The sequence below is a fragment of the Bos indicus genome, chromosome 2, assembly GCF_029378745.1.
Source record: "Bos indicus isolate NIAB-ARS_2022 breed Sahiwal x Tharparkar chromosome 2, NIAB-ARS_B.indTharparkar_mat_pri_1.0, whole genome shotgun sequence".
Classification (NCBI taxonomy): domain Eukaryota; kingdom Metazoa; phylum Chordata; class Mammalia; order Artiodactyla; family Bovidae; genus Bos; species Bos indicus.
The window spans coordinates 34695911-34710419 of NC_091761.1; the positions used below are offsets into that span (position 1 = coordinate 34695911).

General features: G+C 35.9%; 1 protein-coding gene across 8 annotated transcripts in view; it reads right to left on the reverse strand.

Annotated features, from left to right (window-relative positions):
* The window catches only part of SLC4A10 (solute carrier family 4 member 10), a 343442-nt gene that overhangs the window by 241158 nt on the left and 87775 nt on the right, over positions 1-14509 (reverse strand). For 4 of the 8 annotated variants that reach the window (XM_070804242.1, XM_070804249.1, XM_070804201.1 and 1 more), the window contains exon 1: positions 8310-8632. The exons of 1 other annotated variant lie outside the window; for it this stretch is intronic. In XM_070804242.1, the coding sequence (XP_070660343.1) occupies positions 8310-8390 (81 nt within the window). In that variant the 5' untranslated portion in view covers positions 8391-8632. Of the gene's footprint in view, positions 1-8309; positions 8634-14509 lie in introns of those variants that run through there. 3 more of the 8 variants (XM_070804212.1, XM_070804214.1, XM_070804229.1) reach the window with 3 other exon arrangements.

A 14509-nucleotide genomic window follows, 5' to 3' on the forward strand; every position in this document is an offset into this window, starting at 1 on the left:
TCAATTTGGCATTTACAATATATGAACTTATACATGGCTATTTAAAATCTAATTTGAATGTATATAGCTCTAAGCCATATACATAACACAGTAGTTAAGAGCAAGAGCTCAGTTAGACCTCCTGGTTTGAACTCCGTATCATCCTATCTTTTGTAGGCAATTTTGATCTTAGACAAGCTATTATATATAATATGTGTGTATGTATGTACTGGAGTGGTGTGCCATTGCCTTCTCCAGTATGTATGTATATATGGGTGTTATTGGGTGGTTCAGATGGTAAAAGCATCTGCCTGCAATGCAGGAGACCCAGGTTCAATCCCCGGGTTGGGAAGATCCCCTGGAGAAGGGAATGGCAACCCACTCCAGTATTCTTGCCTGGAGAATTCCATGGACAGGGGAGTCTGGCAGGCTACAGTTCATGGGGTCACAAAGGGTCAGACATGACTGAGCAACTAACACACTATACATACATATGTACTAAATATGTGTATTTATGTACACATGTTATAAATATAACATTATATATGATACTTTACACATACTAAAATGTAAATTCCTTCCCAGGTGAATCTAGTGGTAAAGACTCTGCCTGCCAATGCTGGAGACGCAAGAGATAGGGGTTTGCTCGCTGGGTCAGGAAGATCCTGGAGGAGGAAATGGCAATCCACTCCAGTATTCTTGCCTGGAAAATTGCATGGACAGAGGAGCCTGGCAGGCTACAGCCCATGAGGTTGCAAAGAGCTGGACACAACTGAGCACACACACACACACAAATTCCTTCAAGTGATGGATTTATTTTATATCTTGTTTATCTTTTGTAGCTTTCTCCTCAACTTTACCTAGTTTAGTGGGGACTAATTTTAATAAGCAATATTTGTTAAGCTAGGCACTGTTTCAAGTAATTTACTTATACTAATTCATTAATTTGATTGATTTTCATTACAAGCCTAGAGATTAGCACATTAGTATCCTCATTTTATAGACGACAGTACTGAGGAAGAGAGAGATTAGATAACATTACTAAAACAAACTATATCTGTAAATGGAGGATATAGGATCTAAACAAACAGATCCAGCTCCATAACTCTGGCTCTTAACTACTGTGCTATACTACCTCCCTCCACACTACACAATAGACTCAATAAATTATTATGAGTTTGAATAAAATTTTGACCAAAAAAAAGGAATGGCTCGAAATAGATAATATGCATTTATATGCAGCATATTTTGCATTTCAATATTTCATGAACCAAGTTCTGTTGCCTTTTACAAAGAGAAATTTGATCAAAGATTATTCAATTGTCTTTTTAACTTATTTATATTCCTGTAGTATCATTTTCTAAAAGACTTGGGATAAGGAAAGGATCATTTCAGTAAATGTCTTTTATCTGTTTTTTAAGGAGGGCTTTCTGGCGGTTCAGTGGTACAGAATCTGCCTGCCAATGCAGGAGATGCAGGAGACATGAGTTTGATCCCTGGGTCAAGAAGATCCTCTGGAAGAGGAAGTGGCAAACCACTCCAGTATTCTTGCCTGGAAAATCCCATGGACAGAGGAGCCTGGCAGGCTATATAGTCCATGGAAAATAAGTATTGACAATTTTCTGGGCCACTACCATATGTATAGCTATTTCCCAAGGCAACGTGAAGCCAGAGGATTAGTAAGAACAACTCATAGGAACTTCTAGAAAAATGGGTTTTTCAAATAATGCAGTATTCTACAGAAAGGACCTGAGTATTCTCAATTACATGGGTCTGCTATTGCTCTAAATAAAGGGCCAGAAGAGCAACAGTGTCTGGTTTCATTTTTACTCACACTGTGGAATTCCATGTTTACTTCCATCGTTTATATGGATGATGTACTAAATAAGAGTATTCAGTTCCAATTTTTTCAATTCCCTTGCACAAATGCTATCCTCCTGATAACAAAAGTCACATCTCAGATGTCATACCTAAGGGAGATCTGCTCTTGGATGTTACCCAGCCTTTTTGCTAACCTCACACAATACTAAATAAGTTCTGGTGTATGGAATAGAAAATTTATAGACGATATTAAAGGTATTAGCAATGACACTTACTTTATCATTGCTATATTAGCAATAAGCAGAGCTTAAATATCCCTGTAACTTCCATGATTATCAGTAGCAATTTCTCCTTCCAATTTTTCCTAAGACAAAGTCTTTATTATCCAAATATTCACCATAGTGACATGCATATTCATTGTATTAAAATGATCCTTCTAGATTGTCCTTGGTCTAGGAAATGTCTAAAATAAAGCCAAAGCTAAAGCTGATTACTTAACAATAAAATGGAGTTTACATCAGGGACAAGCAGGAGGTCTCTTAGGGTCTGAAATCTAGGACTCCTGAGTAGTTGTGGACAGACCAAGAAATACTCTCACGTGCAACTCTGATAGAGAATTTGATTAAAATCCTTCATTTTGCTTCTACCCCCTACCTTGTCTACTAACTACTAAATCTACTCAGGAATTTAATTTTCATTTTCAAAGTCTCAGGAGGGTTAGAGCTCTGAATATGACTGCAAAATATAGGTGCTGGTTTTTTTTTATCTTTTATTTTATTTTCTCCCAAAAATAATTAGTTCAGCACAGAAATGTTCTCAGTTTAGAAATTCATAATATAACACTCAAGATTCTACATTATCAGGTCCCAACAAATCTTTTCTTTGATAGTCTGAGTTACCCGACTGGGCTATAGACCAAAATGAACCATTCCATACTACTCAAACATATTATTTGCTTTCTGTCTCCCAACTTTTGCTCATGTTATTTCCTCTACCCAAAATGACCTTTTTCCCGTCTTGGCCAGTCTTCAAGGTCTACCTCATATGCCCCTTGACATACTTCCCCAACTCGTCTTCTAGCTTTTCTTTCTCTCTCCTCACTTAGCTTGAAATATTCTGCCAGCTGAACTCAGCAGAATGATTTATGCCTCTTTCATCTCATTTTTGAACCTCTATGGCACTTACTACTTTCCACATCCTGTTATAGTCATTTGTATTTAGTGTTTATGATTCACTGTCTATGATTTCCTGACGGCAAGGACCTGTTGGTCTTTATATCCTTGCCCTGTACTGCGCTTACTGCAATACTACAGGGTTTTGCACGTTTGGCTTTTTGTTTACTTTAACAAATTGCATTGTGCTGAAATTTGATCGGCAATTTGATTGACCTTGTGCCAATTCAAGGGAAATAGCTGCACATTGAGAAAATTGCTCAAGAGAAGAGAACTAAAATGCAAAAATGTCACAAAATGTAACACAAGATTACTTAAGATTTAGATTTAGGTTTCATCCAAGCACCAAATTACACATGTGTACTTAGGAGTTTGACAGTTTTTAAGCACATTGATGTCTTTACATTAAATAAGCATCAGTAATTCAAAATATTATACTCTATCACGGAACTTGAACTGCTGTATTCATATATAGTATTGTATTTATATTTCATTTTAGTCTTTCATCTAGAGTATAAATTTTCATTAACAAATAAAATTACTAAAACAAGCTATGTATAAATATGAGTGAAGAGTCTTCATCAAGGATATTTTTTATGATTTAAAAAATAACTCAGGTCATTAAACCTAGGCTCTATAACCTCTCTATTATTTTATTTAAACCTTGATTTTTACTCCTTAATTTTAATCTCTAACTAGTATTTTTTAAAAAAGACCTGATATTGCTGTTAAGCTTTCCCAAAGACTCAGTAGTCTTCTGTTATGAAGTGTTTTTAGCTGAATTTCTTACTTGCTAAGAAGAATGAGGGTGAGAGGTCAAAATTAAACTCACAATGACCATTACCAATAGCTCATCCTAGCTCTAAGCATTTATATAATAATGTCTGCCACTAAGTAACATTGGCAGTAGTGTGCTTAGTATATTTCAGAACTCATAAGGTGATTTACATGTCTTAACTCATTTGACCTTCACAATTCTTTGACACAGGCACCAGTACTACGTCTGTATCACACTGAGGAAACTGAAACCCAGAAAGGTTAAGTAACTTGCCCACAATCATACAGCTGGTAAGTGGTGTAGCTAAGACTTGAATCTAGTGATCATGGCAGTCTGGATGCTTAACTACCATACTATACAAACCAGAAGAACTTGTAAATAATTTTCTATTGCTTTAATTCAAGAAAATAAGCATTACTGGACAGCATGCACCAGCCTGGGATTCCAGAGAAATAAGGTTTTTGCATCTTCTCTACCCACTTCCCTTCATGGCAAATAGATGGGAAAACAATGGAATCAGTGAGAGATTTTATTTTCTTGGGCCTAAAAATCACTGCAGATGGTGACTGTAGCCCTGAAATTAAAAGATGCCTGCTCCCTGGAAGAAAAGGTAAAACAAGCCTGAGTGAGTGAAGTCACTCAGTCGTGTCCAACTCTTTGCAACCCCGTGGACTGTAGCCCACCAGGCTCCTCCGTCCATGGGATTCTCCACCAAGAATACTGGAGTGGGTTGCCATTTCCTTCTCCAGGGGATCTTCCCGACCCAGGGACTGAACCCAGGTATCCCGCATTGCAGGCAGACGCTTTAACCTCTAAGCCACCAGGGAAGGAAAACAAGCCTAGACAGCATATTAAAAAGCAGAGACGTTACTTTGTCAACAAAGGTCCGTATAGTCAAATGTATGGTTTTTCCAATAGTCATGTATAGATGTGAGATCTGGACCATAAAGAAGACTGAGTGCCAAAGAATTGATACTTTTGAACTGCGGTGTTGGAGAAGACTCTTGAGAGTCCCTTGGACTGCAAGGAGATCCAACCAGTTCATCCTAAAGGAAATCAGTCCTGAATATTCATTGGAAAGACTGATGCTGAAGCTGAAACTCCAATACTTTGGCCACCTGATGCGAAGAACTGACTCATTGGAAAAGACCCTGATGCTGGGAAAGATTGAAGGCAGGAGGAGAAGGGGACAACAGAGGATGAGACGGTTGGATGGCATCACCAACTCGATGGACATGAGCAAGCTCCGGGAGATGGTGAAGGACAGGGAAGCCTGGCATGCTGCAGCCCATGGAGTTGCAAAGAGTCGGACACGACTGAGCAACTGAACAACAACCCACCTCCATGCTGCTTTCAGCCAGCACACTGGTATGAAAGAGAAGAGAGTTGTGCATGGATGTCCAACAGCCAGATGGTTAAGGTCTACTTCCCTACTAGTTCCTCCCAGTCCCCTTCCTCAGAGCCTAAGGTAAATCCTATCCTCCCCAATTTATTCAACAGACTCCCCAAATGACCCTGACCTACCTAGCATCAAACAGTTCAAAACTTACAACTCCTTACTTCCAAAATTTAATCCCTATGAAATCAAAATCCCCTTCCATAATAACCTATATAGCTCAGTCGGTAAAGAATCTGCCTGCAATGCAGGAGACCTAGGTTCAATTCCTGGGTCAGGAAGATCCCCTGGAGAAGGAAATGGCAACCCACTCCAGTATTCTTGCCTAGAGAATCCCCATGGACAGAAGAGCCTGTCAGGCTACAGTACATGGGGTCGAAAGAGTCAGACACAACTTGGTGACTAAACCACCCCCAAACTGGAATTACACAAATTTGGTCACATCCCTGTTTTGAAATGATTGTTGGGGTCCCTGCTTCTGCATGCTGCCAATATTTTTGCTCTCAAATTGAACTATGGCTTATACAATGTACAAGGCTGAAACTCCAATACTTTGGCCACCTCATGCGAAGAGTTGACTCATTGTAAAAGACCCTGAACCTGGGAGGGATTGGGGGCAGGAGGAGAAGGGGACAACAGAGGATGAGATGGCTGGACGGCATCACCGACTCGATGCACATGAGTTTGGGTGAACTCCAGGAGTTGGTGATGGACAGGGAGGCCTGGCATGCTGCGATCCATGGGGTCACAAAGAGTCGGACACAACTGAGCGACTGAACTGAACTGAACTGAATTTTATTAACAGTTTATAATGCCCTAATAAAAATAATTTTATTATAAAAGTAGTTAATGCAGTTATAAAAATTATATAATGCTTGATTTTATAGTTTGATCCAATCTTTAATGTCTCTAATACCAAGAGATTTACATGAGGAAAAAAGAATTATATGTAACTCATCCTAAGGTTCACCAATTAATAAATTAGAACTGATAGTAGCATACCACTTTTGAAAAGTCAATTCAAAATATGAGCATAATTCATTATGTACATTTTCTCATAATCTTGGAAACAGGAAACAACTCTTTCTTTTCCGTATTCCTCTCAACACCAAATACAATACTGTGCAAATGATCAGCTTTCACATAATGCTCAGTGAATTGAACAATTACCCAAATAGTTGTTTATAGACAGCTTACCTTTAGAAATCTTTACAATGTATAATGAAATGCACATATAAAATGGTACCAATAAAGGCAACCATTACAAAAAGAAGATGACCAATTGTTACTGAGCAGATTTACAATCAATTTCACCATTCTAAAGGTCAAGATCATCTTGCTGTACAGGAAAAAGATTGACATTATATTAAATGTCTCTGACATTCTAACTAATATTTACTTTTTAATGTTATATACTCTGACATAGCAACAGAGAAACACTTTTCTCCACCTTGTAAAAGAAATGAGACTAAGACTGTAATTTTTTCACCTTACAGAACTATTGAGATATCCTTATTTAAGTGTCATTGAAGAAAGTAACTAAAAATCTTTATGGTTTGGTTCTTTTAAAAGGTCACAAACACAGTGAAAAATCTAGCAGAATGTTGTGAAACCAATACTTAGAGGAATCCCAAAGCAATGCCAAGAAACAGAATGTACTCATAGTGACTAATACATGCAAATACTGGAAATAAATTCTAACAGATTAAACAGGTTTTGTAGCAACTAAAAGGTATATTCAAATCATTCCAAAATTAATCAAGCTTAAGAATATGGCAAACTTCCCTGCTAATAAGAATCTAAGCAGGCTAAGTAGTCTGAATAGCATATAAAAAATAATAGTCAATATCAGTAAGTATAATTTTTAGTGTGCTTTTAATTAAAAAGGAGAAACTGACCCCTTAACTGAATCAAATCACTGTTTCAGATTTCCATTTTAGTCTTTGATAAGTATATTCATATTTAACACAACATTTTACCTTGATGGGGTATTAAACCCTAATCAAGCTATGGAATCATGAATACAAAACTATCTTCTGAGAAATGCTGCAACATTTTCTCTGTTTTTGTTCATTTAATATGGGATGCCTTGGCAAGTATCTGCCAGGTCCCCTAATACTGAGGCAGAAATATGTGTAATAAAAAAAAAAAATTCCTTCAAAACTTGAATGTCAAACAGAGGCAAGGCTTCTTATCCAAGCATGTAACCCTGAGGATATGCTATAAAAAAACAAAGTTAAATGCATTATAACATGATAGGTGAAAATGGTTTAAAATAAATAGCAGAGTTTCAGAATAAAATGAATATATAAATCCAAATTCTTTGATGTGATGATTTTCTATTCTTTGTAGTTAACATGTTTAATATAATTAAGTCTTTCATTTTGAAAATGAAAGTAAGCAAAAGTAGAATATCTCTGGATCAAAAATCTTAAACAAGCTTATACGTCACCGGATTTCTTTGTAAAAAAACAAAGAAAAAAAAACAGATTCATTATCTGCTTTAATCTATAAGCAGTGCCTTAGCAGATCTCTACATTAAGGAACCAAAGCATCATTACGTCAATAGATCTGAAATATAATTAAAAGCAATGCCTTTTAAAACAATTTAGATACTGAAAGATAATTTCAAGAAAATAGCTCAGATGCTAATAAACATAATTCTACTCATCACAGTTGGGTTGCTGTGTGTGGTTGCACAGTACAGTGGCAGTAACATCTATTTCTATGCTTAAGAAATCCCAGATAAAAAAATTTAATATGTCACTATATATAAGCAGCTAGCTATGGTGTATACTTATCAATATGAAAGATTTATGCTATTTTTATCATTCAAAATAAAAGCTGCAATTTGACTGTATTCAGGTTTAATCTGGAAAAATCTGTAGAGCCCAAAACCTTGCCCTTAATCACATACAAAGGATCTCTTTCTTTACTTCCCACTTCCCCATAAAAAGCTAAAGTAAACACAAACTTAAAACACACACACATTTCTAAAACTCATATTGTTTATCTGGCATCTATTACTATAAATATTACTTGTTCAAATATCCTAAAGAGAATCTAATAATAAACAATTACATTGATTAATATATTCTAAATGAGCTAGAAAAAGCAGTAACTCTACAATCTAACAGCATCATCATAATTCATGAGGTCATACCTGATGACTTAGAGATTGAAAAGACTCACAGGTTCCAGACTGCATGACCTTTCTATTTCCAGAGATCCCTAAAGATTGCATTTCCTGTCTTACAAAAGATAATCACAGCCACCTCTATGTCTCAGCATCTTCAGGGCTAGTGAAGAAAACATCAAACAGCAGATCTGTCCATCAGTATCTGTTTAAGTCATCATGAAAATATCAGATCTCATATGCTGTTTATCATCTCCCCTTTGCAGTTATAAACACTGCGTATTAAGAGAGGATGACACAGTTGTATGTGCTGAAGCTGCTAATGCTGTCTGAAAACAGTAAGCTTACTGCTTAGAGCAATTCTGCATCATCCAAACAGAGAATGAGTCACGTCTTTCAGGTTTCCCACTTCTGATACTATAAAGATTTCACGTGCCCAGGAAAGTTTGAATTTTTTGTCATTTCTTTACAAATAAGCAATGTTCTATTTAATTAACTGTCCAATGCATCTGTTGCCATGTTAAAGCGTTAGTTCTTAATTATTGGGCAATTTTCTCCACCTATGACTAAGCTTTAATGATTTAAGAAGCAACATTGTACTCTCTCTTAAAGGACTCTTTCTTCCAAACCATGTGCATCATCACTTATCCAACCCATCAAAATTAGAAGTTCCTAAAAATGATGAATTTTTCTCCTGGAAATCTTTGATAATTGTGTATAATAGCAGATAGATAAATAAGTAAGTGCATATTCACTTTTTAATTCTCAGGAACTATTTTTATTTCATATCTTTCAGACCAACACACTTCAAATCAAAATAATTTTTATACTATTAATAAAAGGTACAAAATCTCCTATAGAACTTAATATGCAAAACACAAAATGCTATTATGAAATTCCAAAACTGCATGGTTAAATCTAAATCTAGGAAATTAAACCTATGTTATTGGCATTTTTAGTCATTTTTCATTGCATATTATTTGTGTTCATTGAGATTCTTATAATGCTCTCTTTTACCACAACAGAGTAGAATTAAGGAATTTTAAGATTAATAAAATACTCTGATGATAGAAAACTGATATCCTCCAAGATTATAAATGGAAATACTTTCTCTTTACCATATTATAAAAGATCATGTTTTAGAAATAAAACAAAGACTAAAATTATATTTAATTGAATGTAAAATTAGGACACCAAATATAACATATTACCCTAAAAGAGTCCTCACATTATATATAGCCTGAATTAATGAACACTTTCTTTATATAGCTCTGAATGCTTTATGTGTATACCTGTGATATAAACTAAATGAAATTTAATGATAGCTAAAAGTACTATACAGAAAATGTTTTTTAAGTGTAAACTAATTACAAACCCGGAGAAGGCAATGGCACCCCACTCCAGTACTCGCCTGGAAAATCCCATGGATGGAGGAGCCTGGTGGGCTACAGTCCATGGGGTCGCTAAAAGTCGGACACGACTGAGCGACTTCACTTTCACTTTTCACTTTCATGCATTGGAGAAGGAAATGGCAACCCACTCCAGTGTTCTTGCCTGGAGAATCCCAGGGACGGGGGCGCCTGGTGGGCTGCTGTCTATGGGGTCGCACAGAGTCGGACATGACTGAAGCGACTTAGCAGCAGCAGCAGCAGCAATTACAAACCAGTATAACTTCCCTTCTCCCATTCACAACATCTGACGAGCATTTGAGCATAATTTGTATTATCATGGAGACTAATGAGTCTTAAAAATTGGGCTTCTTTAAAAGGCTGATGGGTAGAGGCACAGGGGAGATGTTGGTCAAAAGTGCAGACTTCCAGCTACAAGATGAATAAGTTCTAGGGATCTAATGCACAGGATAGTGATTACAGTTAATCATATTGTATTATATACTTGAAAGTTACATATGGTGGTAATTTTTGCAATGTGTAAGTATATCAAATTAAACTTATACAATGTTATATGTCAATTATATCTCAATAAATCTAAGGGAAATGATTATACCTTAAATAGATCTAATTTTTATTTGTAGAAAGAAATTAGTCTTGTTTAATAGTCTGATCCACATTATGCCCTTAAAGAAATTACTGCCTCTAACTGCACAGGTTCAGACAAAATGTTTTGTAGTTTTGGCTGTATGTACACAATGACATACCTGAATGGAAACTCATATGTATTATGATTTATGCATGCAGTATTTACTCTCTTAACATCTATCTCCCTTCCTATATTTATTTCTTCATGTGGAAAATATTAAACATCTTCTTTGTGTCAGATGCTGTGCTACAGAATTCATGACAATGTAGATATGCCATCACAAAAGCAGATAATTAAACAAGTATGCTTTGCCATGACAGAAGATCAAGGGATATGAGACTGATTAATAGGACAGATCCCTAACCTAAGGACCAGAAAAGATCTTCCTAAGGAATTACTGTTAAAACTGAGAAGATCTTGAGTAAATGATATCTGAGGGGTGCTGAATACAGCATGATGAGACCATGAAGCATTAGTAGGACAGAGAGAAGAGATGAGGCTGAAAGGTAAACCAAGGTCTAATCACAGGACTCTTCAGAAACCATTTGAAGAGAATGGACTTAAACTTCAGGGGAATGGGAATCCTTAAACAGAATCATTTTTGTAGTTTAATATTATTCTGGCTATGAGAGAGAATCAATTGAGTAAAATAAAACTGGAAAAGACAAGATATATAATTTGGGGCAGGGGATAATGATGGCCTGAACCAAAGTGGTGGCAGTAGGGATGGAGAGAAATTGATAGATTCCAGATATACTTTTTAGTTAGAAAGAATGTGATGGGAGACTAAATGTGAGAAATGAGGTAGAGAGAAGTGTCAAGGTTTATTCATAACTTCCTAAATTATTATAGATTTCGTCTTGACAGTTCATATATTTTCATCACATGCTCCACTGTATTGTCATTAATTTCACATGTATGTGTTTAGTTTTTATAAAATAGCCAGAAAGTGTTGAGAAGGAAAGCTCATCTGACATTCATTCTGTGACCTCTTAAAATGTGCTTAAATTTGAGCAAAATTATTATAAATGCATAAGCAAAAAATAAACTGAAAGTTGTACTTTTCTTTCATATACTTTGTCACAGCACTGATGATCAGGCTTCTTTTTTTATTATAGTCACTACTTTGTTGTATTTTTTAGATTCTACATATAAGTGATGTCATACAGTATTTGTTTTTCTTTGTCTGACTTATTTCACTTAACATAATGCCCTCCAAGTCCATCCATGCTGCCACAAATGGCAAATTTTAATTATTTTTTACATGGCTGAGTAGTATTCCATTGTGTGTATATACTACATCTTCTTTATCCATTCATCAGCAGCAGGTTGTATTTTCATCTTTTTCACGGTTTCCTAAATAAATGCTGTGAAAAGCTTTTATTTAGGCCCCAGTTGTTTAGTTTTGCTTTTATTTCCTTTACTTTAGGAGGTGGATCCAAAAATTATTGCTGTGACTTATGCTGTGTTCTGCCTATGTTTTCCTCCAGGAGTTTTTTAATATCCAGTCTTAGATTTTGGTCTTTAATCCATTTTATGTTTACTTTTATATATGGTGTTAGAGAATGTTCTAATTTCCTTCTTTTACATGTATCTGATCAGCTTTCCTAGCAACATTTATTGAAGAGACTGTCTCTTCTCCATTGTATACTATTGCCTCCTTTGTTGTAGATTAAATGACCGTAAGTACATGGGTTTGTTTCTAGGCTCTATCCTGTTTCATTGCTCTATATATCTGGTTTATGCCAGAACCATATTGTTTTGATTATTATAGCTTTGTAGTAGTCTGAAGTCAGGGATCATGATTCCTCCAGCTGTGTTCTTTTTTTCTCAAAATTGTTTTGGCTATGCAGGGTCTTTTGTGTTTCCATACAAATTTTAACAATAAAGAAGCAGACTCACAGATACAGAGAACAAACCATAGAGGGAATGTACCTCAACATAATAAAAAAAACATATATGGCAAACCAGCAGTTAATGTTATTCTCAATGGTGAAAATTTGAAATCTTTTCCTCTAAGATCAGGAAAAATATGGATGCTCACTCTTGCCACTTCTCTTCAACAAAGAATTGGAATTCCTAGCCACAGCAATTCAGCAAGAAAAAGAAGTAGTGGGCAACCAAATTGGAAAGAAAGAAGTAAAACAGTCTCTATTTGCAGCTGACATGGTATTATATATAGAAAACCCTAAAGATGGAACCCTCCAAAATCTGTTAGAAATAATAAATAAATTCAGTAAAGCCAGAAGATACATCAAGATACAGAAACCTTTGGCATTTCTATTCATTCATAGTGAACTATTAGAAAGACAAGTTGATGTAACATTCTCCTTTTTCAATTTTCTTTTTAACTGGAGGATAATTGCTTTACAAAATTGTGCTGGTTTCTGCGATGCATCACCATGAATCAACCACCCCTCTTGGGTGCCACACAGTACCAGGTTTGAGCTCCCTGTGTCCTACAGCAAATTTCCACTGGCTATCTGTTTTACATACGGAGATGTATATGTTTCAGTGCTACTCTCTCAACTCATCCCACTCTCTCCTTTCCCCACTGTGTCCACAAGTCTTTTCTCTATATCTGCATCACCATTAGCATCAAAAAAATAAAATATCCAGGAATATTTCAAGAAGGTGAAAGAGCTGTACACCAATAACTATAAGACTGATGAAAAAAACTGATGCATATACAAATAAATAGAAATATATCCAGTGTTTATGAAATGCAGGAATTAATATTGTTTAAAGGTCCATACTACCCCACACTACCCAAAGAAATCTACAGGTTCAATGCAATTCCTATCAAAAATCCAATGGTCTGTTTCACAAAACTAGAAAAATAATTCTAAGATGTGTGTGAAGGGACTTCCTTGGTGGTCCAGTGGTTAAGACTGTGCTTCCATTCCAGGAGTCATGGGTTCTACTCCTGGTCAGGGAATTAAGATCCTGCATGCTGCATGGCATGGCCAAATAAATAAATTAATATTTAAAATAATAATTAAAAAAAATAAAGTATGTATGGAACCACAAAATATCTCAAACAGCTAAAACAACCTTGAGAAAGAAAAAAGTTGGAGGTATCATGCCCCCTGATTTCAAACTATACTACGAAGCTTATGGTGTTCAAAACACTATGAGTAGTGGCACAAAAAAAGAAACACAGATTAATGGAACAGAATAGAAATCTCACATGTGTTTGTACAATGAATTTATGATAAAGAAGCAAAGAACATACAATAGAGAAACAATAGACTCTTTAATAAATGGTATTGGAAAAACTGGATCAGTTCAGTTCAGTTCAAAAGAATGAAGCTAGGTCACTATCTGACAGCATAAACAAAAATTAACTCAAAATGAATTAAAGATTTGAATGTAAGAACTAAAACCATAAAATTCCTTGAGGAAAACACAAGCTGTAACCTAATGCACATAAGTCTTAGCAATGGTTTTGAGGATTTGACTCCAAACGCAAGGGATTAAAAGCAAACATAAACAACTGCGACTGGGCATGCTAAGTTACTTCAATTGTGTCCGACTCTTTGGGACGCTATGGATCATAACCTGCCTTATGGCAGGCTTCTCCATCCATGGGATTCTCCAGGGAAGAACGCTGGAGTGGCTTGCCATGCCGTCCTCCAGGGGACCTTCCTGATCCAGGGATCGAACCATTATCTGGCATCTACCAGCATTGGCAGATGGGTTCTTTACCACTAGTGCCACATGGGAAGCCCCAAACAAATGCGACTACATCAGACTAAAAATCTTCTGCACAATGAAGGAAACCATCATCACAATGAAAAGCAACATACTGAATGGGAGAAGATATTTGCAAATCATATATCTGATAAGAAGCTAGTACCCCAAAATATATAAACAACTCATACAACTCAACAACAACAAACAACCTGATTTGAAAATGGACCCAGTAGCTGAGCAGACATTTTTTCCAAAGAAGACATACAGCTGGCCAACAAGCACATGAAAGGATGTCCAATATCATGTCATTATTAGGAAAATACAAACTAAAACCACAATGAGCTATTACCTCGCATGTGTTAGAATGGCTATCATCAAAAAGACAAGATGTGAAAAATGTTAGGAAGAATGTAAAGAAATGGAAATCCTAAACTGTTAGTGGGACTGCAAATTGGTATAGTCAGAATGGAAAAAGTATGGAGATTCCTAAAAAA